The following is a 26347-nucleotide window of genomic DNA, read 5'->3' as shown; positions in this document are numbered from 1 at the left end:
GGATTGCTGGGTTATATGGTAGTTCTATACTTAACTTTCTAAGGAACTGCCAGTCTGTCTTCACAGTGGTTGCACCACCACTTTACATTGCTACCAGCAATGAATGAGTGTTCCTGTTTTTCTACATCCTCTCCAACAATCTTTTTTTTTTTTTTTTAATAGCAGCCATTCTGATGGTTGTGAAATGATACCACATTTGGTTTTGATTGCATTTCCCTAATGGCTAATGATGTTGAGCATTTTTTCATGTGCTTTTTGCCCATTTATATATCTTCTTTGGGGAAAAATTCTATTCAAATCTTTTGCCCATTTTTTAAAACACATTTTTTATTGTGAAATTTAACATATATACATGACAGTGATAACTTTGAAAGTATGATTTAACAAATAGCTAGAGAGCAAATTTCAAAGAATGTTATGGGTTATAGTTCCATAATTTGCCCATTTTTTAATTGGATTGTTTGTCTTTTTGTTGTTGAGTTGAAGGATTTCCCTATGTATTATAAACCTTATTGGATGTGTGATTTCCAAATATTTTCTCACATGTTGTAGATTGTCATTTTACTTTCATGGAAAAGTCCTTCGATACCCCAAAGTTTTAAAATTTTGATGAGGTCCCATTTATCTATTTTTTTTTCTTTTGTTGCTTGTGCTTTAGGTGTAAAAACTAAGAAACCATTGCCTAACCTATGGTCCTGAAGGTGCATCCCTACATTTTCTTCCAGGAATTCGATAGGTCTGGCTTTTAAATTTAGGTCTTTAATCTATTTTGAGTTGATTTCTGTATATGGTATGAGGTAGGGATCTACCTTCATATAGTTTTCTAAACACTGTTGTCAAAAATCAGTTGGCCATAAATGTGAGGGTAGATTCTGTGTTTGCATTTCAATTCCATTGGTTTATATGTCTGTCCTTGTACCAGTACCAGGCTGGTTTGATTACTGTGGCTCTGTAACAAGTTTTAAGTTTGGAAAGTGTGTCTTCCAACTTTGTTCTTTTTTTTCAACATGGCTTTGGCTATTCAGGGCCCTTACCTTTCCATATAAATTTAATAATTGGCTTTTCCATTTCTGCAAAGAAGGTTCTTGGAATTTTGATTGGGATTGCATTAAATCTGTAAAGGTTATAGGTAGAATTGACATTATTATAGTATTTAGTCTTCTAACCATGAACACAGAATGTCCTTCTGTTTATTTAGGTCTTCTTTGATTTCTTTTAGCAATTTTTAGTCATTTTCTGTGTACAAGTGCTTTCATCCTTGGTTAGATTTATTACTAGATATTTGATTCTTTTAGTTGCTGTTGTAAATGAAATTTTTTCCTTGATTTCTTCTTCCTATTGTTCATTGCTTCTGTGTAGAAACATTACTGGTTTTTGGGTATTGATCTTCTGCCCTGCTACTTAGCTGAATTCATTTATTAGCTCTAGGAGCACTGTTGTAGATTTTTCAGGATTTCCTGTATATAGTATGTTTTCTGCAAACAGGAATATTTTGGTTCTTTGTGTCTAATGTAGATTGCTTTTTATTTCTTTTTCTAACTTAATTACTCTGGCTAGAACCCCCAGTACAGTATTGAATAACAGTGGTGACAGTGGGCATTCTTGTCTTATTCCTGATCTTAGCGGGAAAGAATTCAGTCTTTCACCTTTAAATATGATGTTAACAGTGTTTTTTTGTGTATGCCATTTATTATGTTGAGGAAGTTTCCTTTGATTCTTAGTATTTTTATCAAGAAGGGGTGCTGGCATCTATTCCTGAGTTTAACGGCTGTCTCTAAATCCTGAGATGCTGAGCTCCTTCTGTATAACCTGGTTGGTCTCTGGAACTTTGGATATCTGTGTGACACATGAGACTCGGAGCTAGAGCTTGGCAGCTATGAATGTATTACGCCATACGGCAACTATTGAAAGTTCTGAAAAAAGAGTTCAGATTTCACTTAGATAAATGAATGAAAGGATCTGGTTAGGACTAAAGCAAATCAGGCCAAAGGGTAAAGGATGATACTGACTGGGTTTTTTTTTTTTTTTTTTTTTTTTAATTCAGTTTTATTGAGATACATTCACATACCACACAGTCATCCATGGTGTACAATCAACTGTTCACAGTACCATCACATAGTTATGCATTCATCACCCCAATCTATTTTTTTTTTTAATCTTCATTTTATTGAGATATATTCATATACCACGCAGTCATACAAAACAAATCGTACTTTTGATTGTTCACAGTACCATTACATAGTTGTACGTTCATCACCCAAATCAATCCCTGACACCTTCATTAGCACACACACAAGAATAACAAGAATAATAATTAGAGTGAAAAAGAGCAATTGAAGTAAAAAAGAACACTGGGTACCTTTGTCTGTTTGTTTCCTTCCCCTATTTTTCTACTCATCCATCCATAAACTAGACAAAGTAGAGTGTGGTCCTTATGGCTTTCCCAATCCCATTGTCACCCCTCATAAGCTACATTTTTATACAACTGTCTTCGAGATTCATGGGTTCTGGGTTGTAGTTTGATAGTTTCAGGTATCCACCACCAGCTACCCCAATTCTTTAGAACCTAAAAAGGGTTACTGACTGGGTTTTTTTTTTTTTTTTTTTTTTTTTTTTTTAATCATCATTTTATTGAGATATATTCACATACCACGCAGTCATACAAAACAAATTGTACTTTCGATTGTTTACAGTACCATTACATAGTTGTACATTCATCACCTAAATCAATCCCTGACACCTTCATTAGCACACACACAAAAATAACAAGAATAATAATTAGAGTGAAAAAGAGCAATTGAAGTAAAAAAGAACACTGGGTACCTTTGTCTGTTTGTTTCCTTCCCCTACTTTTCTACACATCCATCCATAAACTAGACAAAGTGGTGTTTGGTCCTTATGGCTTTCCCAATCCCATTGTCACCCCTCATAAGCTACATTTTTATACAACTGTCTTCGAGATTCATGGGTTCTGGGTTGTAGTTTGATAGTTTCAGGTATCCACCACCAGCTACCCCAATTCTTTAGAACCTAAAAAGGGTTGTCTAAAGTGTGCATAAGAGTGCCCACCAGAGTGACCTCTCGGCTCCTTTTGGAATCTCTCTGCCACTGAAGCTTATTTCATTTCCTTTCACATCCCCCTTTTGGTCAAGAAGATGTTCTCCGTCCCACGGTGCCAGGTCTACATTCCTCCCTGGGAGTCATATTCCACGTTGCCAGGGAGATTCACTTCCCTGGGTGTCTGATCCCACGTAGGGGGGAGGGCAGTGATTTCACCTTTCAAGTTGGCTTAGCCAGAGAGAGAGGGCCACATCTGAGCAACAAAGAGGCATTCAGGAGGAGACTGACTGGGTTTTAAAACAACTTTTGTGCGAGACCAAGGGAGGAGATGTTTATCTGGTGCAAGATCTATATTTTCTGTAGCTCACTAGAATAATTTAACTTGTATGATCAGTTTGTTTGTACACCACAGGTGCATGGAGCTTTGAATAGGAAGTGGGATTTGATGAGTTTATACAGGCTGGGGTGAAATCCCAATACATCCCAGAGTGATGTGGGCAGAGAGTGAAAGTGTATTTGCGGGGTCCCCTGAGGAACTGGGGAGAAATGTGGAAATGTTGGACTTCCCCACTTGGGTTATTGCTGATTTTCTCACAAATATTGAGGAATGCCAATTTGTGGGCCAAGCCCTCAATCTGGGGGCTTTCCCTTGTGAGGCTTGTTGCTGCAAAGGAGAGGCTAAGCTTACTCATAATTGTGCCTAAGAGTTTCACCCAGAGAACCTCTTTGTTGCTCAGATGTGGCTCCCTCTCTCTCTAAGTCCACTTGGCAGGTGAGCTCACTACCCTTCCCCACTACATGGGACATGACTCCCAGGGGTGTGAATCCCCCTGGCAACGCAAGAAATGACTCCTGGCTATGAGCCTGGACCCAGCACTGTTGAATTGAGAGGATTTTCTTGACCAAAAAGGGGAAAAGAGATGAAAGAAAATCTCTCCCAGTGGCTGAGAGATTTCAAATGAGTTGAGAGGTTACTCTGGAGAGTATTCTTATGCACTATATAGATACCACTTTTTAGTTTTTGGTATGATGGAATGGCTAGAGGAAAACACCTGGAGCTGTCAAACTGCAACCCAATGACCTTGATGCTTGGAGACTGATTGTATAACTGTGTAGCTTGCACAGTGTGACTGGGTGATTGTGAAAACCTTGTGGCTTGCACTCCTTTTATCCAGTGTATGGACAGATGTGTGGAAAAATAGGGACAAAAATTAGATGAAGAATAGGGTGGCATAAGGGGGATGGAAAGTTTTGGGTCTTCTTTTTTGCTTTTATTTTTATTTTGGAGTAAGGAAAAGGTTAACAAATTGATTCTGGTGATGAGTGCACAACTGTATGATAGTGCTGGGAATGATTGTACACTGTGGATGACTGTAGGGTGTGTGAATATATCAATAAAACTGTATTTAAAAAATAAATGTACAGTAGGGGGTAGGAGGGGAATGGGATGTTTTGGATGTTCTTTTTAATTTTAATTTTACTTTTTTGGAGTAATGAAAATGTTCAAAGATTGCATGTTGATGAATGAATAACTATATAACGATATTATGAACAACTGTACACTTTGGAGGATTGTATGTTATGTGAATATATCTCAAAATTGCTTTTAAAAAGAGAAAAATAAAAGAAGGGGTGCTGGATTTTATCAAATGCCTTTTCTGTGTCAACTGAGATGATTTTTTTTTTCCTTCAATCTGTTAATATATTGTATTGCATTAATTGTTTTTCTTGTGTTGAACCACCCTTGCATACCTGGGATAAATCCCACTTGATCATGGTATATAATTCTTTGAATGTGCTGTTGGATTCAGTTTGCTAGTATTTTGTTGAGGATTTTTGCATTCTTATTCATAAGAGATATTGGTCTCTAGTATTTTTTTTCTTGTGGAATATTTATCTGTCTTTTGTACGAGGGTGATGTTGACCTTGTAGAATGAATTAGTGAGTGCTCCCTCCTCTTCAATTTTTTGGAAGAGTTTAAGCAGGATTGGTGTTAATTCATTTAGAATGTTTGGTAAAATTCCTCTGTGAAGCTGTCTAGTCCTGGGCTTTTCTTTGTTGGGAGGTTTTTGATTACTTGGATCCAGTCTTCTTACTAGTTATTTGTTTGTTGAATCTATTTATTCTTGAGTCAGTTTAGGTAGTTTTTGTGTTTCTAGGATTTGTCCATTTGATTTAGGTCATTTAACTTGTTGATGTACAGTTGTTCATATTATCCTCTTATAGTCCTTATTTCAGTGGGATCAATAGTAATTTTGCTCTTTTCATATCTGATTTTAGTAATTTGTGTCCTTTTTTTTTTAATTTGTCAGTCTAGCTAATGGTTTGTCAATTTTATTTATCTTCTCAAATAACCAGCTTTTGGTTTTGTGGATTATCGCTGTTTTTTTTTTTTTTTTTTTTTTTTTTTTTGATTCTGTATGTCATTTATCTTTGCTCTAACTTTTGTTATTCCTTCTGCTGGCTTTCCTTTTGTTTACTCTTCTTTTTCTGGTTCTTCCAGTTTTGAGGTTTGGTTTCTGATTTGAAATCTTCTTTTTTAATGAAAGCATAGGGCTTATAAAATTCCCTCTGAGCTGTGCCTTTCCTGCTTCCATAAGTTTGTTACGTTGTACTTTTATTAACTTCAAGATATTTCCCAATTTCCTTTGTGATTTCCATTTTAACCTATTGGTGTTTTAATAGTACATTGTTTAATTTCTGAATATTTGTGAATTTTCTACTCCTCCTTCTGTTATTGATTTCTGGTATCCTTCCACTGTGGAATAATTTCAGTATTTTTTAACTTAGTGAGACATATTTTGTGACCTAACAAATTGTCTACCCTGGAGAATGAGCCATGTGTACTCTAGAAGAATGTGAATTCTGTTGGGTGAAGTGTTCTTTAAGTGTCTGTTAGGAGAACCTAAGATGGTGGCTAGGTGAGACAGGGCAAAAAAACACCTCCGTGAAAAATACTAGATAAAAACCAGAAAGTGACCCAGAATACCACTTCCAGCGATGCACCAGCTGGACAAGGTCTGCTAAAACCATAGGGACCCTGTACTTGGTAAAACTGGGAGTCTGCATTCTAAAACGAGTGAGTAAGCCGGCTGAAAGTCCTGCAACCGTGCTGTGGTATGGGGAAACTGCGGGTTGGCGTTTGGAGACGGACTAGTTCTTTTTAAAAAAAAAACAAAAAAAAACCCGGGAGCGGCTGCAGATACGGCAGTGAGAACTGCGCAGTGAAGCGCTGCCGGAGTGGGCTGTAGTCAACGCCTCGGTGTCTGGCGTGGAGGATAGCCCTCCCCACACCAGCTGCTGATTGTTCTGGGGCCAGAGGGGCAGAGGGGAGAGCCCAAAGGTGAAAGAAAGTGCACCCTTTGCAGCCAGCTTCTCGGCGTGCTGGCGGCACTCCTGCCTGGGGCCGTATCCACAGCCCAGAGCACACCAGGAAACCCAGTCTGATGGGGAGTGTATCCCATGGCACCATGCACACGGCTGTGGACAGTGGCCTTGGGTGCAACCACAGCTAGTTGTCCCGGAGCTGGGAAGGCAGAGCTGTGCGAAAGAGGTGGGGGTTGAGGCGCCCCATTCAGCCATTCTTGCATCAGGCTGGGGGCGCCCCTGCATGGCCCAGTGGCCCGGGGCCTCCCTCAAGGGAAAGTGTGCACTTGTGATGTAGCACAGCCTTCCCTCAGCAGAGGTCCTGGAAGATCACAGCTGTCAAGCAAAGCAAATGCCAAGAAGCCAAAAACAACAGAGAATCTTAAAAGCATTTGCTAAAACCAGACGATATGGAGAACCCAATCCCAAACACCCAAGTCAAGTGGAAGAGACACAGTACTTGGCGCAATTAATCAAAGGACTACAGTCAAAGAATGAGAGCATGGCACAGATATAAAGGACATGAAGAAGAGCATGGCACAGGATATAAAGGACATAAAGAAGACCCTGGAAGAGCATAAAGAAGAAATTGCAAGAGTAAATAAAAAAATAGAAGATCTTATGGAAATAAAACAGACTGTTGGCCAAATTAAAAAGACACTGGATACTCATAATACAAGATTAGAGGAAGCTGAACAACAACTCAGCTTCCTAGAACACCACAGAACAGGAAATGAAATAACAAAAGAAAGAATGGAGAAAAAAATAAAAAAAATTGAAATGGATCTCAGGGATACGATAGATAAAATAAAACGTCCAGATTTAAGACTCATTGGTGTCCCAGAAGGGGAAGAGAAGGGTAAAGGCTAAAAAGAGTATTCAAAAAAAATTGTTGGGGAAAACTTCCCAAACCTTCTACATAGTATAAATACACAAAGCATAAATGCCCAGTGAACTCCAAATAGGATAAATCCAAATAAACCCACTCCAAGACATATTCTGATCAGACTGCCAAATACTGAAGAGAAGGAGCAGGTTCTGAAAGCAGCAAGAGAACAGCAATTCACCACATACAAAGGAAACAACGTAAGACTTAAGTAGTGACTACTCAGTGGCCACCATGGAGGCGAGAAGGCAGTGGCGTGACATATTTAAAATTCTCAGAGAGAAAAATTTCCAACCAAGAATACTTTATCCAGCAAAACTCTCCTTCAGATTTGAGGGAGAGCTTAAATTCTTCACAGACAAACAAATGCTGAGAGATTTTGCCAATAAAAGACCTGTCCTACTTCAGATACTAAAGGGAGCCCTACCGACAGAGAAAGCAAGCAGAGAGAGATATAGAGAATTTTAACAGACGTATATAGAACCTTACATCCCAAATTACCAGGACACACATTTTTCTCTAGTGATCACAGATTTCTCTCCAAAATAGACCATATGCTGGGACATAAAACAAGCCTCAATAAATTAATAAAAAAAAATTGAATATATTCAAAGCACATCCTGTGACCACAATGGAATACAAATAGAAGTCAGTAATTTTTGATTTTTAATTCCACTATTTAATTGCTACGGGATATAAAATACATGAACTCTAATGACAAATCATTGGTTTTGGACTCAATGTAAAATATGTAATTTTTGACAAGAACTATATAAAGGCAGGGGAATGGAGTAGTATAGGAACATGGTTTATGGGTCCTATTGAAGTTAGGTTGGTATCAAAGAAAACCAAGATTGTTATGGATTTAAGAGGTTAAATTTAAGCCCCACAGTAAACACAAATTATCAGAGAATATGACCATAGAGATGAAAAGTAGAGTATGGGTTATGAGAAGTGGGGGAAGGGGCAATGGGGAGTTAAGAAATGAGTGTAGGGTTGCTGTTTGAGGTGAAGGGAAATTTCTAGTAATGGATGGTGGGAAGGTGATAGCATTACAACATTCTAAATGTGATTAATCCCACTAGTGGAATGCTAGGGAGGGGGTGAAATGGGAAGATTTAGGCTGTATATATGTTTCCACAATTGAAAAAAAAAAAGACAGTCTAAACAGATGACAATTGAATGCCAAGGATGATCCTGGACGGGATCTGAGGATGGAGGACAGGAGGCTCAAAGGGATACAGTTGGGACATAAGGGAAAAAAAAGGAAATATAGAATGTAAGGTTTGTATCAATGTTGAATTTCTTGAACTTCTTAGCTGTGCTTAATGGGATTGCATAAAAGAATGTTCTTGTTCATGGGAATTGTTTTTGTGAATTATAGTGTTTGTTCAAGGATGTGTGCAGCTTGCTCTCGTATGTTCAGAAGACAGAGCAATAGATGATGGATGATAGATAGGGAGGGAAGGAAAGAAATGGCAGTGTGACAGCATGTTAAAGTTGATGGATTGGGGTACCAGGGGAGGTAGGTCAGGGTATGCAGTGTATGGGGTTTGTATTGATTTTGCAACTATTCCTGTAACTTTGAATTTATTTCAAAATAAAATAAAAAAAAAAGTGTCTGTTAGGTCTGGTTAGTTTAGAGTGTCAGTGAAGTCTTAAAATTTCCGTGTTGATCTTTTGACTTGATGTTCTATCCATTATTGAAAGCGGTGTATTAAAGTCCCCTAGTATTAATGTAGAACTGTCAGTTTCTCCCTTCAAAACTGACAGAATTTGCTTCATATATTTTGGGGCTCTGCTGTTAGGTGCGTATGTATTTATAATTGTTACATCTTCTTGTTGAATTGGCCTCTTTATCAGTATATGAAGACTGTCTTTGTCCCTTTTAACTGATTATGACTTAAAGTCTATTTTGTATGGTGTTAGTATAGCTAACCCAACTCTCTTTTAGTTACTACTTGAATGGTATATTTTTTCCATCCTTTCACTTTCAATCTACTTATATCTTTGAATTCAGATGAATCTCTGTTAAACAGCATATAGGTGGGTCATGCTATTTTTTTTTTTTTAATCCATTCTAATCTCTGCATTTTGACTGAAGAGTTTAATACATTTGCATTTAAAGTCAGTCCTCATAATGCAGGACTTTCTTCTCCCATTTTAGTATTTAGGTTTTGTAAGTTTTATACCTTTTTGGCCTTCAGTTCTTCCATTAATGCCTACTTTCACTTTTATTTGATTTTTTTGTATTGTACCATATTGAGTCCTTTCTCATTTCTATCTGGATATATTTTTCATATATTTTCCTTCTAGATACCATGGGGTTAAAATTTAACATCCTAATATACAACAATCCTATTTAATTTGATACCAGTTTGACTTCAGTAGCATACACATACACTGTTCCTATACTCCTTTCTCACCCCACCTTTTTTGGGTACTTGTTACAAATTGTATCTTTGTACTTTGTATGTCAGAAACTGTAGATTCATTATTCTTCTTACACATTTGCATTTTAGCACCTGTAGTAACAAGTGGAGTTGTATACCAAAAAATACAACACTGTAGTATTGGCATTTATAATTACCCAAAAGGTTACCTATACTACAGGTCTTTATTTCTTTACGCTGCTTTGAGCTACTGTTTAGTGTCCTTTCCTTTCAGTCTGAAGAATTCCCTTTAGCATTGCTTGTAGGTCAGGTCTAGTGGTGATGAACTCCCTCAGCTGTTGTTTATATGGGAATGTCTTAATCTCCCCCTCATTTTTGAAAAAAAGTCTTGCTATATATAAAATTCTTGGTTAACAATTGTTTTCTTTGAGTACTTTGAAGTATTTCAGCCCAACTGCCTTTTTGTGTCCATGTTTTCTGATATCAAATCACATGTAATCTGATTGAGACTACCTTGTACCTAACATGTTGCTTTTCTCTTGCAGCTTTCAGAATTCTCTCCTTTTCATTTACATTTGGCAGTTTTGATCAGTATGTGATAAGGTGTATTTTTCTTCAAGTTTACTGTGGTTGGTGTTTTCTGGGCTCCTTGGAGGTGTATATATTCATGTCTTTTGCTAAATTTGGGAAGTTTTCTATTTCTTTAAATATTCCTTCTGCCCCTTTCTCTCTTTTCTTCTGTGACTTCCATCATGTGTATATTGGTATACTTAATGGTATCCCAGAGATCTCTTAGGCTATTTTTGTTTTTTTATAATTTTATAGTTTCTGCTCCTCAGCACCTCACTCATTTCAATTGTCTTGTCTTTGAGTTTGCTGATTCTTTGTTTTGCCAGCTCTAATATGCTGTTGTAACCCTCCTGGGAAATTTTCACATCCATTATTGTGGTCTTCAACTCCAGTAGTTCTGATTAATTCATTTTTAAAAATTCTGTCTGTTTTTGACATTCTATATTGTTAATTCATTGTTTTCCTGATAGCCTTTAGTTCTTTCTCTGTGTTTTCCTTCATCTCCTTGAGCATATTGAAAAAAAAAATTTTTTTTTTAAGTTTTTGTGTGGTATGTCCACAGTCTGGTTTTCTTCATTGGGGTTTTCTGGATTTTTATCCAGAAATGGGTCATCATTTCATGTTTCTTTGTTTGCCGTGTAATCTTTTATTGCACAGTTAAATCTGGAATTTATTTCATGAGATATCTGTTCTTGAGCTTGTAACCAGGTGGTGATAGGACAGAGATTTTCTTTAGTGTCAGCCTTTTTATGAGGTAGGTCCACCCAAGGCAAATGCAAAGTGCAGGGTTCCCCCTGTCTTTTCTGGGCCTGTGTCTTGTCCTGGGCTTTTACTTGCTAGTGCAATAGAAATTCCCCTGTTTATGGGGGCATTAGACCTTATCTGTCTCTTGGGTCTTCCTCTGCTGGACTTAAAGCAGATAAGGCTTTGCCCCAGGCCATTCACCTTAATGTTTCTTTCCTGCTTTCATTGTTTCAAGCTGTTTTTGCCTAGCTGGCAAATTCTGGGAGAGGGGCATGCTGGAGAGGAGTTTCCCAGGTCAGTCTTTCCCAGGTGGAACAAAGCCAGGGACCCACAAAGGGAACATCAGTAGATTCCAAACTGCCTTGGAGATGGGATGAGGTTGGGGCCTGGAAGGATGCCAGGAGTTTTTTCCATGTCTTCCCAAAGCTGTACTTTCTTGACTTGCCCAGTAAATGCATCCCTTCAACTGTCCTCCACAGCTCTGAGGAAGCACATCTTCTTTAAGTTACTTCACCACTTTTGTGGCAGGTTGGAGCAGTGGCCACTCTCAGAACGGGCCCACAGAGATCTGAAGTTGCTAATCAAAAGCCGTGATCAGTGATTGGCCTGTGTTCACCCTGGAGCTTGGTGAAATGGACTTTTATGTCCCTTTCTGGCACAGCAAGCTATTCCAGAGGCCAGACTCCACTGTTGCTTGCTATGAGAGTGGGGGATGGGTGCTGGTAACCACCTCACTGAGAGAGCAGTTTACTGGTATTTACTGTAATTTGCCAGCCTCTTCCACTTTTCCCTGGATGTTGTACAATGTTCTACTGAATTTCAGAGTTTTCAATTAGTTGGTTTGGATAATTCCTACCTGTTTAATAGTTGTTCTGGTAGAAGGACTGATTCTTGGAGCTTCCTACCTTGCCATCTTCCCACAATCAGATTTCCTTTGCCCATTTTAAAATTGGATTTGTCTTTTTATTGTTGAATTGTATTTCTTTATGTATTCTGGATATTAGACCCGTATCAGATATATGATTTGCAAATAATTTTTTCTATTCTGTGGGTTGTCTTTTTACATTCTTCATCGCGTCCTTTGATGTATGTGTTTAATTTTGATAAAGTCTACTTTATCTGTTTTTTCTTTTGTTGCTTGCTTGTACTTTTGGTGTCATAATTAAGAAACTATTGCTTTATCTAGGTTCTTGAAGATTTTCACCTATGTTTCCTTCCAGTATAGTTTTAGCTCTGGCATGTAGTCTTTCATCGATTTCAATTCACTTTTATATTTGGTATGAGGTAGAGGTCCAAGTTTATTCTTTCACATGTAGGTATCCAGTTGTCTCTGCACCATTTGTTGAAAAGACTATTCTTTCCCCATTGACCTTAATACCTTTTTGATTTAATATTACATTTTGAATATGAGAACTGAAGTGAAAAGTATATAACAATATATTCAGACAAATTTGCTTCAAATTTAACCCCTTTCCATTCCTTCTCTTTGCTTATAGGTAACAGTTTTATTAGTGTTTCATTTATCTTTTCAGTGTTTCTATTTGTAAGTGTTAGAAAATATGTATATCTGTACATTTGCATATATACATACACAAATGTATACATACACTCATATATTTGTGTATATCTCTCTCATCCTTCCTACACAAAAATAGTGTACTATTTATATTGTTTTACACTTTGCTTTATTCACTTAATGACATAACCTGGTGATCACTCTGTAGTAGAACATAGAACTTTTTGTTTTATTCCTTTTTATAGTTGTGTACTACTTCAGTATGTGAATATACCATTGTTTATTCAGCTAGTTTTTATTGAGGGATGTTTGGGTTGTTTACAGTATTTTGCTATATATTCCATATATTTCAGTAATATATTTCTGCCACTTTATCACTGGGATAGATAAAATATTAATATTTTAAATGAAAAATACTTTGGAACAATGTATTTTTTTTAAATTGGGGGAATGGGAGGTAGTGTATGGAGCTACCATTCCTAAAACCTTCACCCTTTACCTTCCCATTCTTATCTCTATGTACGTTTTTTTTTAATAATTGATATCATACATAATTATCTCTTAGTTTTTCCATTTAATAATAAATCCTAACTTAATTTTTATTAAATATTAAGTTTATGAATGTATCAAAATTTGTAAAAATATATTACTGATGGATATACAGAGTATTTCCAGTTTAGTATAGTTTTTTTGGTTTGGTTTGGTTTGGTTTTGCTTGTCTAGCTTAACATGGTGGGCAATATCTTTTCACAGTTACAGATATGCTTCTGTAGCGTAAATTCCCAGAACTGGAATGACTAGGTGAAAAGATGTGAAAATTTGATAACTCTTTAAACATGTTGCCATAATGTTATCCAAAAAGGCTATGGTAGTTTACAATGTGTACAGCTTTGTATGAGTGTAACACCTACTTTTTATAGTTCATATAGCTTCTATTACATTCTGTCTATATTGTAAAAATTTATGAGTGCGTTATCCCTTCTCCTCTATTATATGGTAGTAGTTGTGTCTTGTACACATGTCTGTGTTTTTCTTTGCCTAGCAGAGTTCTTTACTAAGTGGGTATTGAATATGCATACAGTTTTGGAATTGGTTGATGAATGGGATATGTGATAAACATATGTAAAAGCACACTGGATAATGTAAAACTTTATAAATGAACAATGAATAGACACATCACAAAATATGTAGGTAACTAGAAGTTTTAGATAATGTTTTGATATTGTTTGTGACAGTGTATTGTTTCTGCTTATACAGGTGGGGGACCTTAGGCTGACACTGCAACGTGCAGAACAAGCAGCTGCCAGAAAAGAGGATTATTTACGCCATGAAATCAGTGAACTCCAGCAGGTATTGTCACAGTTGTCCTAAACACAAATCCAAGAAGTATGTGCTTTCCTGTAGATCAAAATGTCTTAGTGTGGTAATGTTTATAAAATCGAGAAATTTACTACCATACTTTTCATTTGCTCTATTTTTGTGACTTATATGAAGAAAATCCCAGTGGGTACCTTAATAATATATAGGAAAGACCCTAATATTGTTTTATAGAAAGTAATTTTATCATGATAGATTTGTTGTATATTCAGTATTGTTTCTTCATTTGTAATAACTGGTTTATTAGTTATTATCATTCTTTGATTACTGTGGGTCAAATAATTGGTTTCCAGTTCCTATGCCACTAGTCTATGAATTTTCAGTTAGTGAACATGCACAAGAAAAGGAAGAGAAAATATAAATCAGATTAATCTTTCTGTTTTTATAAGTACTTAAAAGTGTACGGATGAGGCAAATACTGGTAGGCTTGGTTTAATGCTTTTTGCCTCCAGGTAATTAAAGGATACCTTTATCTTAGAAGTGTTTTATAAGGAAGCACTTATGTAGTTACTGTATTATGCAACTTAATCCAATTTAAGGATTGAACAATTAGAAAATAATTTAATAAAACAGCCGATAATCTATCCTTGGAAGACAATTTTTTTCTTGAAGTCTCTCATAAAGCTTAGGTTTGCTAATGTTTTTATTGCTGTTAGTGGTAATGACTTAAGACTTTCATGCTTCAGAGACTCCAAGAAGCAGAGAATCGAAACCAAGATCTAAGTCAAAGTGTGTCATCAACAACAAGACCATTACTTCGACAAATAGAAAATTTGCAAGCAACTTTAGGGTCCCAGACGTCAGCGTGGGAGAAGTTAGAGAAGAATCTTTCTGATAGGCTTGGTAACTGCTTTAGTTTTTATGCTCGATGCAGAAGCTCTTGTGTCTTGTTTGTAGAAATAGGATAATGGTATGAAATTGAAATTCACCTGAACTGATATTTATATTTGTGTCTAACCTGTAGATTCTTACCTCTTCTCCTTTTTTTGCATTTATTCTCTAATACCTTTACTATGCCTCCGAACCATTTTACCCTCTTGTGCTGTGTCAGATACTGTCCAAAATACTTCTACATCCTTCTTTCCTTTTTTACATACTCCTACACTCAGTTTTTTTCCTGGTCCATTGCTAAATATGACCCCTTTCTAGCTTGTCTGTAGTAGCCTAGGAGTTAGAGATCATATATGATTCTAGTAGTGGCAGAATTTGAAGAGCAGAGATAGGCCTAAGGAAGATTAGGCTCAAACTCAAGTAGAGAGAGGCTTTGGAGTCTTCCATATTCTGCTTCTTTACACACCTGCCTCAGGTTGCCCTTCTGTGCTATTTGTTAATAAAAAAAATCATTCTTCTATGATGTTTATCTTCAAGCACAGACATTATATGCATGTATTAGATTTCCAAGAAGCTACAAAATTCATGAAAAAGTCATGTGTGCCCTCTTTGCCTAAAACTAATTGTAATTTGAGAGGCATCATGGTGTAGTGATAAAAGCTGACCTGAATGGGTATCAGGAGACATGGACTATAATCTCAGTGTTGTTTTGTTTTTAATCAAGCAGCCAGACAGTCTCAAACAACTCACTTAGATGCTCTGGGCTATTTCCTGTAAATTGGAGGAGTAAACTAGATCAATGCTTTTCCAGCCCATACTCAGTAGATCCCTAGGATATTTTAGCATCTCCCGGCACGATGAGAGGGAAACTTGATAAAATAAGGTGCTGGGCTCCTCCAGGCTGCTTTAATGAAATTAGTGCCTCCTTCATCTTTTTTTTTTTTTAATTGGAGTTCCATGTAAGATTTTATCTGGAAAAAAATTTCATCTGCTTCCAAAAATTTCACTGAACTAAGATTAACTGGTTCATCTATGACAGCGTTTTTGAAATCAGTTTGTGTGAAATATGAGCCATCTAAAATTGACATCTTCTGAAATGAATATTTATTTAATAGTAAATGAAAGCTAGAAGCCCCTTTGGGGTTTTCAAAATGGAGACTGCATGCTCTCAGGGATATCTTCTATTGTGCTGGGATATTGGCAAAGCTACCAGACAAAAATACCTATTATATCTATTATAAGAAGCATAGATATGATACACTGAGAATGCAAATTTGTACAGATTATACAAATTGCACACTTAGGAGACTAGAGAGACATAATGAACTTTCAAAGGGGCAACTTTGGTTTTTATCCTCTATCATTAGGTGGCTTTGGTGAAGAAAAAAATAGAAGAATTCCTTCCTTGGTTAAAATCTCAGAATCTTATTCACTGCTTGTTTTTATCAAAACCAAGGTATTGATATTGACAGAATCCATCGATTTTATTCATATTTCCCCAGTTTTACTTGTACTCATTTGTGTGTATGTGTGTATTCAGTTCTGTACAGTGTTACCACTTTTTTGTGTATCCAACACCACAGTCAGGATACTGAACTGTTCCACTACCACAAGGATCTCTCCTGTTGCCCTTTCATAACCACGCCAAGCACCCTTTCAGCCTGCCTTCCCAAGTTCCTAACCTCTGGCACCACTTATCTATAAGTCCTCAATTTCTAATATTTTTTCATTTCAAAACTGTTATATAAATGGAATCATACTATATGTGACATTTTGGGTTTGGCTTTTTTTGCTCAGACTAATTCCATAGACGTTCATCCAGATCATTGTGCTTGTCAATAGTTCGTTCATTTTTGATGTTGAGTGTTATTCTATGATATGTGTGTTTAACCATTCACCTGATGGCCATCTGGTCTGATTCCAGATTTTAGCTATTACAGATAAAGCCGCTATGAACATTTCTGTAATTTTTTGTGAGAATATAAGTTTTCGTTTCTCTGGGATAAATGCCTAGAAGTGCAATTGCTAGGTCTTGTGGTAGTTGCATATTCAGTTTTTTAAGAAAATGCTGAACTGTTTTCCCCGCAGGACTGTATTTATGAGTGATCCAGTTTCTCCCCATTCTTGCCAGCATTTGATAGTCACTTTTTGTACTTTTTGTCATTCTAACATATGCATAGTGATTTCTTATTGTGGTTTTAATTTGCTTTTCCTTAATGACTAATGATATTTAACATCTTTTCATGTGCATATTTTCCATTTGTGTATCTACTTCAGTGAGATGTCTATCCATGTCTTTTGCCCAGTTCCTAATTGGATTTTTTTTCCACTGTTGAGTTTTGAGAGTTTTATATATATATCGGTCTTTTGTTGTATATGTGCTTTGCAAATATTTTCTCCCAATCTGTAGCTTGTCTTTTTGTTCTCCTCACACAGTCTTTCACAGAGCAAAAGCTTAAAATTTTGTTGAAGTCCAAGTTATATGTTTTTTTCATGGCTCATGCTTTTGGTATCAAATATAAGTACTCTTTGTCTAGCCTTACATCCTGAAGATCTTCTTCTGTGTTTTGTTCTAAAAGTTTTACAGTCTTATGTTTTACATTTAAGTCCATGATCTATTTTGAGTTAATTGTTATATATGGTGTGAGTCTGGGGTTCATTTTTTTGCCTATGGATATCAAATTGCTCCAGCTCTATTTGTTGAGCCACTATTCTTTTAAGACTCTACTTTCAAAATAAAGTATTTTGGGAAAAAGATGATAAAGCAGGTATGAGTTAAGATTGGTTCTTTTGTCTCTGTGGGCAGTCCTGCCTTAGGCACTAAATAGTTCTCAGTTTTAAGCATAGCTACTTGCATCATTAAAAGTTTGAAGTCAGAATCTACTTGGTACCTTGGTCTCTTGGTACCTTGGTCTCTTGGGTATATGTATATGTGATTTTTTTTTTTTCTCTTATCCTACAATCAGGTGAATCCCAGACCTTATTGGCAGCAGCAGTTGAAAGAGAACGTGCGGCTACAGAAGAACTCCTTGCCAACAAAATTCAAATGTCTTCCATGGAGTCACAGAATTCTCTCTTAAGACAAGAAAACAGTAGATATCAGGCTCAACTAGAATCAGAGAAAAATAGGCTAAGAAACTGGAGGATGAAAATAATCGGTGAGCATGTTTTCTTGAGTTATTATTTGACATTTTGAAGCACCAAAAATATATTGTTGGCTTTTAACTTCCTAGCACTGAGATCTAAAAACAAATATTTCAGTGTTTAAAGTTAGGGTCATTAGTAATAGGATATTATTATAGCATGTTAGTGCTAGGATTCATTGAATTTCACCTTGGCTCTTGAAATTGTGTGCCATGTATTGTATGCATGTGCATTTTTGCAGAGAAAGGATTCATACCTTTAATTGGATTTTTCAAGAGTCCACAACCACAAAAAAGTTTGGAAACTACCCATTAGAATTATTCTTATGTTAGGGTTTTGGCATAATTCCAGTCTTTCTAAATAAATGTCTGGGTTTTTGAAAACCACAAGCTGTAAAATCCGTCTTTATGAAATTATATTAAGACTGTGATGAGTGTATTTTTGTCCTGTGAGTTCTTCCTTGGATATATTACTTTTTAAAAAAAGTAGTCAAATAAAAATGGTTTATAAATATCTGAATTTTTGCAGATGTTTTCATAGCATCCTCTGACAAGCTCTTGCACAATCCCATTATATTTTAGAATGGTGGTATTCATAATTATTTTTAGAAAGTCTTTTTCAAATGAAATCTTAACCCAAAGCACCAATAAATACCATAAACTAAATGGATAAAAGTGGAGATTTTTACTTGTAATTCAGCCTCAGAGTAGCATACAAGTGCTCTGGAGAGCATAGTTGGAAAATCTCTGATGTAGAGCTTGTAATAGAAATGACTACTAAATATGTAACCATAGTAATAAAGTAGTGAATTTTTAATAGTCTATACTTTCATCTTTTTTATTTTGTTTCATTCCCTCTGGTTTAATAGGTACCAGGTCGAATTAGAAAACCTAAAAGATGAATATGTAAGAACACTTGAAGAGACAAGGAAAGAAAAGGTAATTCTTTCTGTTAGTGTTCACTCATTTCTTAAGGCTTACATTAGAGGATGGTTGGGGATGTTAGTGAACTAAGGAGATGCTGAGAAGAAATGGGTGATGCCACTGCTTTTGGAATTTGGTCTTTAGTCATAAAACAAATTGAAGAATTATTTTATGCTCCTAACTTTGAGATTGGTTTATTATAATGGCATGAATTAGTGTCAGAAATTATCTTAAGTTTATCTTCCTCCTTTAGACACTGTTGAATAGTCAGTTAGAAATGGAAAAAATGAAAGTTGAACAAGAAAGGAAGAAAGCAATTTTCACTCAAGAAGCAATAAAGGAAAAGGTATTAAACTTCCTTTGTATTTCTTTGTTTTTGGTGTAACCATTTAGTAGCAGCTATGATTAATCGCTGATTGTTGTACTTTATAAGTACCATTTTTTTTTTGTATCTGGAATCAATATAATGATAATTCTAGTACTATAATCAGTGCCTTGTTCAGAGTAGATCCATAGTAATCTGAGTATATCCTAAGAGATTTGTGATATCTAGGATTTGAATTACAGAACATTTTTCCCCTTGATTTAACGAGTTTTGTGGTCTTTCACTGAAACTAGTGCACCTCATTTACCCCTACACACTGTGGCAATAAACTGGCTTGTTCACTTTCTTTCTGGTTAATGAAAGTAGTTTTTCTAATGTGAGTTTTCTATATGTAAGGTATTAGAGTATTCTTGGTGGTTAGCTTAATCTATTAAAACTATCTACATGTAAATTAAAATTATCTTTTGAATTAAAAATTATACTAAAAATAAAATGGATATGCCAGAAACTTTGTGGTGTGTAAAACTCATTAGTAATTTCATTCTAAAGAAATAGACTAACATGATGTGTTATAAAATATGAAGTCAGTTAATATAATTGTTTCAACAAAAACATTCTCATTCTATTGAAAAATTGTTGTTGTAACATAAATGGGTCCTGAGATGATTTGATAATAAAGTCTGTTTATACTTTTTGAATTATTCAATATAATGTCTTCAATAAGACTTTAGAAATCGTATCTATAACATTTTATGAGGGAAATAAGAAAAGAGACTTTGTTCTCATTGCTCCTAGAAAATTATCTTGATTTTTCTTTTTTTGTCTTTAACCTGAACTGATTTTTATTTATTTTTTAACTCCTTAAGGAACGCAAACCATTTTCTGTTTCTAGCACTCCCACAATGTCACGCTCAAGTTCAATAAGTGGAGTTGATATGGCAGGGCTACAAACATCTTTTCTCTCTCAGGTGATGTTTTATTTCTTACATGTGCTTAGTTCTTAAATGGAATAATGATAAACAAAATACCAGATAACAGATTATCTATCACCATAACCTTGCCATTCCATAGGCAATTCATATGAATATTTGTGAAGGAGTACTAATTGCAGTGAGGAAGTATAGATGATTTCTGCCTTTGAGACTAGAAGACATTTTAAAGCAAGAATTGACAGACCTGTTCTGTTTGACTCTGATGATGAAACACAATATATAATAATGTGTATGCTTTCTTTTATTTAATTAACATAGGATGAGCCTCATGATCACTCATTTGGACCAATGTCTGCATCAGCAAATGGAAGCAATATTTATGATGCTGTAAGAATGGGAGCTGGATCAAGCATTATTGAAAATCTACAGTCTCAACTAAAGCTAAGGGAAGGAGAAATTACTCATTTACAGGTATTGGAAAAATTAAATGTACTATAGAAATAAATGAAATATGGGGGTCCAGTAAATAGCAACCTTTATGTTTATCTGAATTCTGAATAAATCAAGCAATAAGATGAGATAGTAGCATGGGAAGCCCAAAATGCATCAGTTAAATTAATGAGGAATGCTAGTTAGAGAAAATAGCTAAGTATAAAGCCAAAGGGGCCTGCTAACTGAATTCCAGAATTAGGCAGACTCATCTACTCTGACACAGGAAAAGCTTGGCAGGAACAGACCTCCCTATGTGTTGGTAAGACTTGAAAGCATCCAGGAGCAGCAAATGCTTACTCCCTACAGGCAGCTTTTTCACAAGGGAAAAAAGGGAAGTTGCTGTGCTACATGCCCACTTGATTCTTCCCAAATTTATCACTTAGATAAGTTGCTCCAACTTCCCCAGCAAGAAATGAGTAAAGGTGGGGGAGAGAGGTTGAAACTGTCATATCTTGTACATGGAAGTAGACATCCTGAGTGGGGAGGGAGCATCTCCACATCTTTTCTTGCTTTTTAAAAACTTAATACGGTGAGAAACATTAAAACCTTTTACCTATTTTCAGTGTTAAATGTGATACACTCACTGGTAAATAAAAAACTTCTGTTACTAGTAAATGATTTTGAAAATTTTACTCTATTAAAGAAAACATTCTTGAATTGGAAAAAAGTAGATCAGAATAATCTTAATACCTATTATGTTTGTAGAGCCCAGTATGATGTGTTTCAGGGAACTAATTAGCTCCTTTCTTCTCGTAGTAATTTAGAATAATTGAAATGTGTGTTATTTCTTTAGATTAGAGAAAAACATAAGGTTACATATTTCAAACAAATGATTGGATTTTCTTTAGTTCGCTATCTCTTGCATAGTAAACCCTGTAAATGGTATACCTCTGAGAAAAGTTGGAACTTTTTTTTGCCACTGTTTCTTTTTTAATTAGGAAAGAGCTAGTTCATGATTATGTGTTGACGTATCTATTTCTTCAGAAATTACACTGTAAATATGTTTGTATTAGTGGGAGTTTTATATAAGATATGTTTTGATTTAGACTATTTTCTGGTAATGTTTCTCAGTTAGAAATTGGCAATCTGGAAAAAACTCGATCAGTAATGGCTGAAGAGCTAGTTAAATTAACAAATCAAAACGATGAACTTGAAGAGAAAGTAAAGGAAATACCCAAACTTCGAACTCAGCTAAGAGTAAGTATTCTTCACTTGAGAATGAGTCTAAGATGTTTTTATCCAGGTATGTTATGTTATATTTCTAGTTTACATAAAATGTATATGTTTACTTTAATAATTTCTTTGACAATTATAGAGTATTAATATTTGAGTAAAGCCCTCTAAGGATGAGTCTTTTTATGTTGCTTGTCGTATTACACATTCACAGTATTTTTTGCAACTTTGCTTAGGCCCAGTATAAGAAAAGAACTAGATTTTATTTGGCCAACCCTCCCTTATAAGATTGTACTTTACATGAGATTAGTAGTATTTCATTCACTGATGTTATATGTATCACAATTAGCGTATTTGGATTTGAGGAGACACTGTTCAATCTTAAATGAAAATATATTTTCTTTTGACTTTTCCTGTGGGCTAATTGCCAGGTAGAACTTAACCATAATGAACCAGAGAGACTTAAATTAAATCAGATGTGCTTAAATGAGTGGGAGGGAAGACTAAGCCATATGTGGGGAGAATTGTAGATTTAGTGGAGAGCTATGGTAAGATTCATAACCATCTGGCTTCTTGAGTTTACTATTTATTCCAACATAGATTGTAATGTGAGCTTAATTTTTAAAAGAGATGAGTATATACCTTTAAGTTGTAATGTGTTTATTGTTGACTTTTATGATAATATAATATTACAGATGTTCTGTATCATGATTTTAAAAATTGGAAACAAATATATTTTGTAGGATTTGGATCAAAGATACAACACTATTCTGCAGATGTATGGAGAAAAAGCAGAAGAAGCAGAAGAACTTCGATTAGATCTTGAAGACGTAAAAAATATGTATAAGACTCAAATAGATGAACTTTTAAGACAGAGGCTCAGTTAACTTCTGAAAATGGCATTCCCATCAAACTGAATGTAGACATTGAATATCTGAATGCGGATTTCCAATAAATTCTTTTAAAGATTTAGAAAGTGGGGTTTACTGTAGAGTTCAGAAATTGGAAAACACTGCTTTACAATGTGTAGTACTATTTGCAGTTACATCATTTTGTGCAATATTTGAACTTTTTTTCCAAGATGCAATTGTTGTCTTCTTGATTCTAATCTCAAATTGATATAATTACTGTAATATTTTTCCCTTTTATAACAAAAAAGATATGGGTTTTCAGTTTGGAAAAAAAGCCTGTAGTTGATATCTCAGTGAAAAATTATTAGTTTCAAGAACAAGCTTCCTTCCACCCAAGTCAATAGAACTTACCTTAAAGCTGACCTAAACTTTATTTTTGAAACTGTTCTTTAAAGATTAATTTCTTAAAGCATCCATTATTTTTTTGTCTTGAATAGCAGAGAGATTTATTACTTTATCTTCATATCAGTGTGGTTATGGAAGGAAAGTGGTATTCATATATGTATTGTAGATATATAACTGTGTCTGTAATTTATATGTGTATGTATTGAGACCATCTAATGAATAATGTTGAAATATTGAAACTTTAGAATCTTCCACACTTAAATCTTCAGCATATCTAATTACTACTCATAAAAATGTATATTCAGTGTTCAAGTGAAAAAAACTATTAAAAAGCAGTTACTAAATTTTGAACTAAAAATTTTTTTTTTAAAAAGTAGAAGTCACACTGAGACTGTCTGAAATTTAAAGGGTGAATAATTCAAACATTTTTTATTTTTTGGTTTGAAAATTTACTACATTTCATGTTCTTAGCCAGAATTGGTATAATTCTTAGTAAGTGAACTTACAGAACCCGCTTCCATAGTCTGTGCAAATGTCTCTTTGGTACCTGTCAGGAGAAGGCTGCAGCTGGCTCTTCATTGTTTATCTGGTCATAATTGGATAGTGAAAAAAATTTAAATGGTTTTGTGATGGGATGAGTAACATTTAAGTGATTTTGAAAGAGGTATTGTTTTACTATCCTATTTAATGAATAAAAAGCAATACAATTATTAACATAATTTGGTCTTTAAAAATTCCTTGTTCACATTTGTTAAAGCCATATTTTTGGCACATTAAAAACTGTGTTGATATTCACAGTATCCATAACAAAATAGAATTATAGAAGTTAATTTAAGTTTTGTATTTTTGCAATTTTGTAAATTTTATTTTATTTTTTTCTTGAACTTAAAACACAAAAATATTGTAGAATAGCTTTTTGAAAAATAGCTATGCTTTCCAAATGTTATTTTGTTCAGAAATTAACCAGGCTGTGTTTTAGATCTTTGAAATATTTTGATACATTTTATTACTGAAAGTTATTTAACTGCTTTTATTTGGTAATAAAAGCTCTCATTTAATTTTCAGTTAAATTTAAACACTGGGATTTTGGAGTATGAGTAAGCCAGGTTGAAAGAATTTGGAGAACTTTCAGGGCAATTCAAGTGACCTCATTTCTTTCTTTTCATGTTCCAGGCAGCATTTCTGTCAGTGGATCTCTGATTGTAGCTTTAATAAATATTCTTTGAGCATGAGCCAAATTCATAAAATTTTCTGTATTTTAGTGGTAAAAAGCAGTCTAATATCATTTTGTTGACTTTTAAAAAATATTCAGGGGCAGAGTAAGATTGATAGCAATAAGAAATGTACAGAATTAGAAAATACAGAAAACATATAAGTTACAGATTTCTTTCAAGCATTTGAAACCAAGAGTTTAGAATTATGAATTGTTCTTCTAAAATATCCATTATTGGAGAAAACAAACTCTTTCAGTTTGTGGAGAAAGGATTAAAATAAAATTCTTCTATGCCTTACAATTTCATAATAGTAAACATTCTTTTTTCTTAATCCTTATTAATTTTAATAAAATCAATTCCACATAAAATTAAAGTGTTTTCAATTTATTTAAAAATGACAAATATCTATTTAAATCTCTGGCTGTGTATTAGCATATATTATTCTTTAACAGCAAATTAACAACTGATACTCAAGCTGATCTTATTTTGATGGTACTTAGATCACTTTATAGATTCTTAAATTGAGAAGGTATGTTGAATCAAATTCTTAAAAAGTTCCACCAAGTGGCAGAATACCTGTTGAATATTGGTTGCTGTGTTTCACTGATATTAAAACTTCCTTATCCATATTCTAGTAAAATAATATTTATATTTTAAGGGATAAGAAAATAGTTTGCAATTAGATATTAACATTCTTGAAATAAAACATAAAAATGCTACAAATAAGAGGCATGAATGTTTGAAGAAATATAGACAACTAAGCACAGACTTGAAGAGTTGTTCCAACTGTTTGGAGGCTAAATTGACACTGCTATTTCTTATTTTTCCTTTGCCTCTTTATAAAGAAGTTCAGTTGTACAGTGTTTTTAGTATGTGGAATGTACCAAATATATCTATATTGTGATTTAGGAGATTCTAAATATGGATAATTGTGACCTAAGGAAAGTGAGTTTTTGTAATTAAGTAAAAGGAAAATTGTTCAGGAATAAATGATCCTTCAATTGACTTATATGATTTACTAACTATTTTATTTGAATATTTATTAAAAGTATATGATTTATAGTATTTATAAAATAGCCACACAAAGAAAGAGGAACTGACCGTAGGTGTTTTATCTCATTTTACTACTGTTTGTTTAGTATATGTACATGTATGTTCTAGTGTACCATAATTTTTCATTCTCATTTTAAAAAGTTAATCTAATTTCCCCTGTTATGGGTCAGTTTTAAACTCTAATAACTTTAATTATATATTTGGCAAAGGGCTAAAACTATGCTTGAAACCATAGATTGATGTTATATATTTTAATTCTAATTGAAAGATATTGTAAATAATAAGCATGGTTCTGATTTGAATAAAGATTTTTAAATAGTAATGTATTTCATTTTCAACACAAGTTAGAGTGGTCAATACCAGTGAATGAAAATAGTACCATTTTATGAAGATGATATAACTTTTATAACTTTGCAATTCATATTTTTTAAAAATGAGGATAAACCCAATTTTTTTTGTTATATCACATTGTTAAGAATATAATTTTTTATTAAGCTAGTTTTTCTGAAGATATATTTTGGAAAACATAATTCTAAGAATTTACTTATTGTAACTACTGGCAATGTCTCTAAAGATGATTAGTATCTATTTTTAATCTTAAACAGTATCATATCCTTCTAAAAGTTTTAACATTTCTATATTATATATTTCTATAAAATAATTGATGCTTTAAATTATCCCATCTTTGGCCAGAGGGAGTCCTTTGCATATAACCCTTTGGATAGCCTTTGATATCCTTTGCATAGCCTTTGATTGCTTTCCTGTTTTCCAGTGTAAGATGTTTCATGTAAGATGTTTCAGGCTCATCGTGGCTCGTCTTGTGCATTACCTGCCCTAGATCCAAGACTATCGATTTTTCTCTGGAGTCCATATTCTCCTTAATGGGAAATGGTTTGTAGAGATACAATGTGGGCACAAAGAGTACTTCTTGCCACTGGATTGGTTATTTTCTAGGCCTTTTCAGTGGACTGTGTAGGAGAAAAAAAATGTTAAGATAAAATATATCGTTAATTCATGTTGATACCTTCAATTCAATTTCTGAATGACAGGATGTTTATTTAACTTCATCAGGCTCACATCTAATACAGATGC

The 26347-nt window shown here is 34.5% G+C and overlaps 1 protein-coding gene across 1 annotated transcript in view; it reads left to right on the top strand.

Annotated features, from left to right (window-relative positions):
• The window catches only part of TMF1 (TATA element modulatory factor 1), a 45245-nt gene extending 19761 nt beyond the window's left edge, over nt 1-25484 (top strand). Inside the window, 10 exon segments of the mRNA XM_037800067.1 lie at nt 13793-13885; nt 14599-14755; nt 17710-17874; nt 17877-17901; nt 18756-18825; nt 19064-19156; nt 20002-20103; nt 20386-20538; nt 21631-21756; nt 22476-25484. Coding sequence (XP_037655995.1) covers nt 13793-13885; nt 14599-14755; nt 17710-17874; nt 17877-17901; nt 18756-18825; nt 19064-19156; nt 20002-20103; nt 20386-20538; nt 21631-21756; nt 22476-22619 — 1128 coding nt within the window. The 3' untranslated portion in view covers nt 22620-25484.
• Nucleotides 25485-26347: the final 863 nt, after the last annotated feature.

This window comes from Choloepus didactylus, chromosome 1, assembly GCF_015220235.1.
Source record: "Choloepus didactylus isolate mChoDid1 chromosome 1, mChoDid1.pri, whole genome shotgun sequence".
In the NCBI taxonomy this organism is placed as follows: Eukaryota; Metazoa; Chordata; class Mammalia; order Pilosa; family Megalonychidae; genus Choloepus; species Choloepus didactylus.
This window is presented reverse-complemented; position numbering and strand designations above follow the sequence as displayed.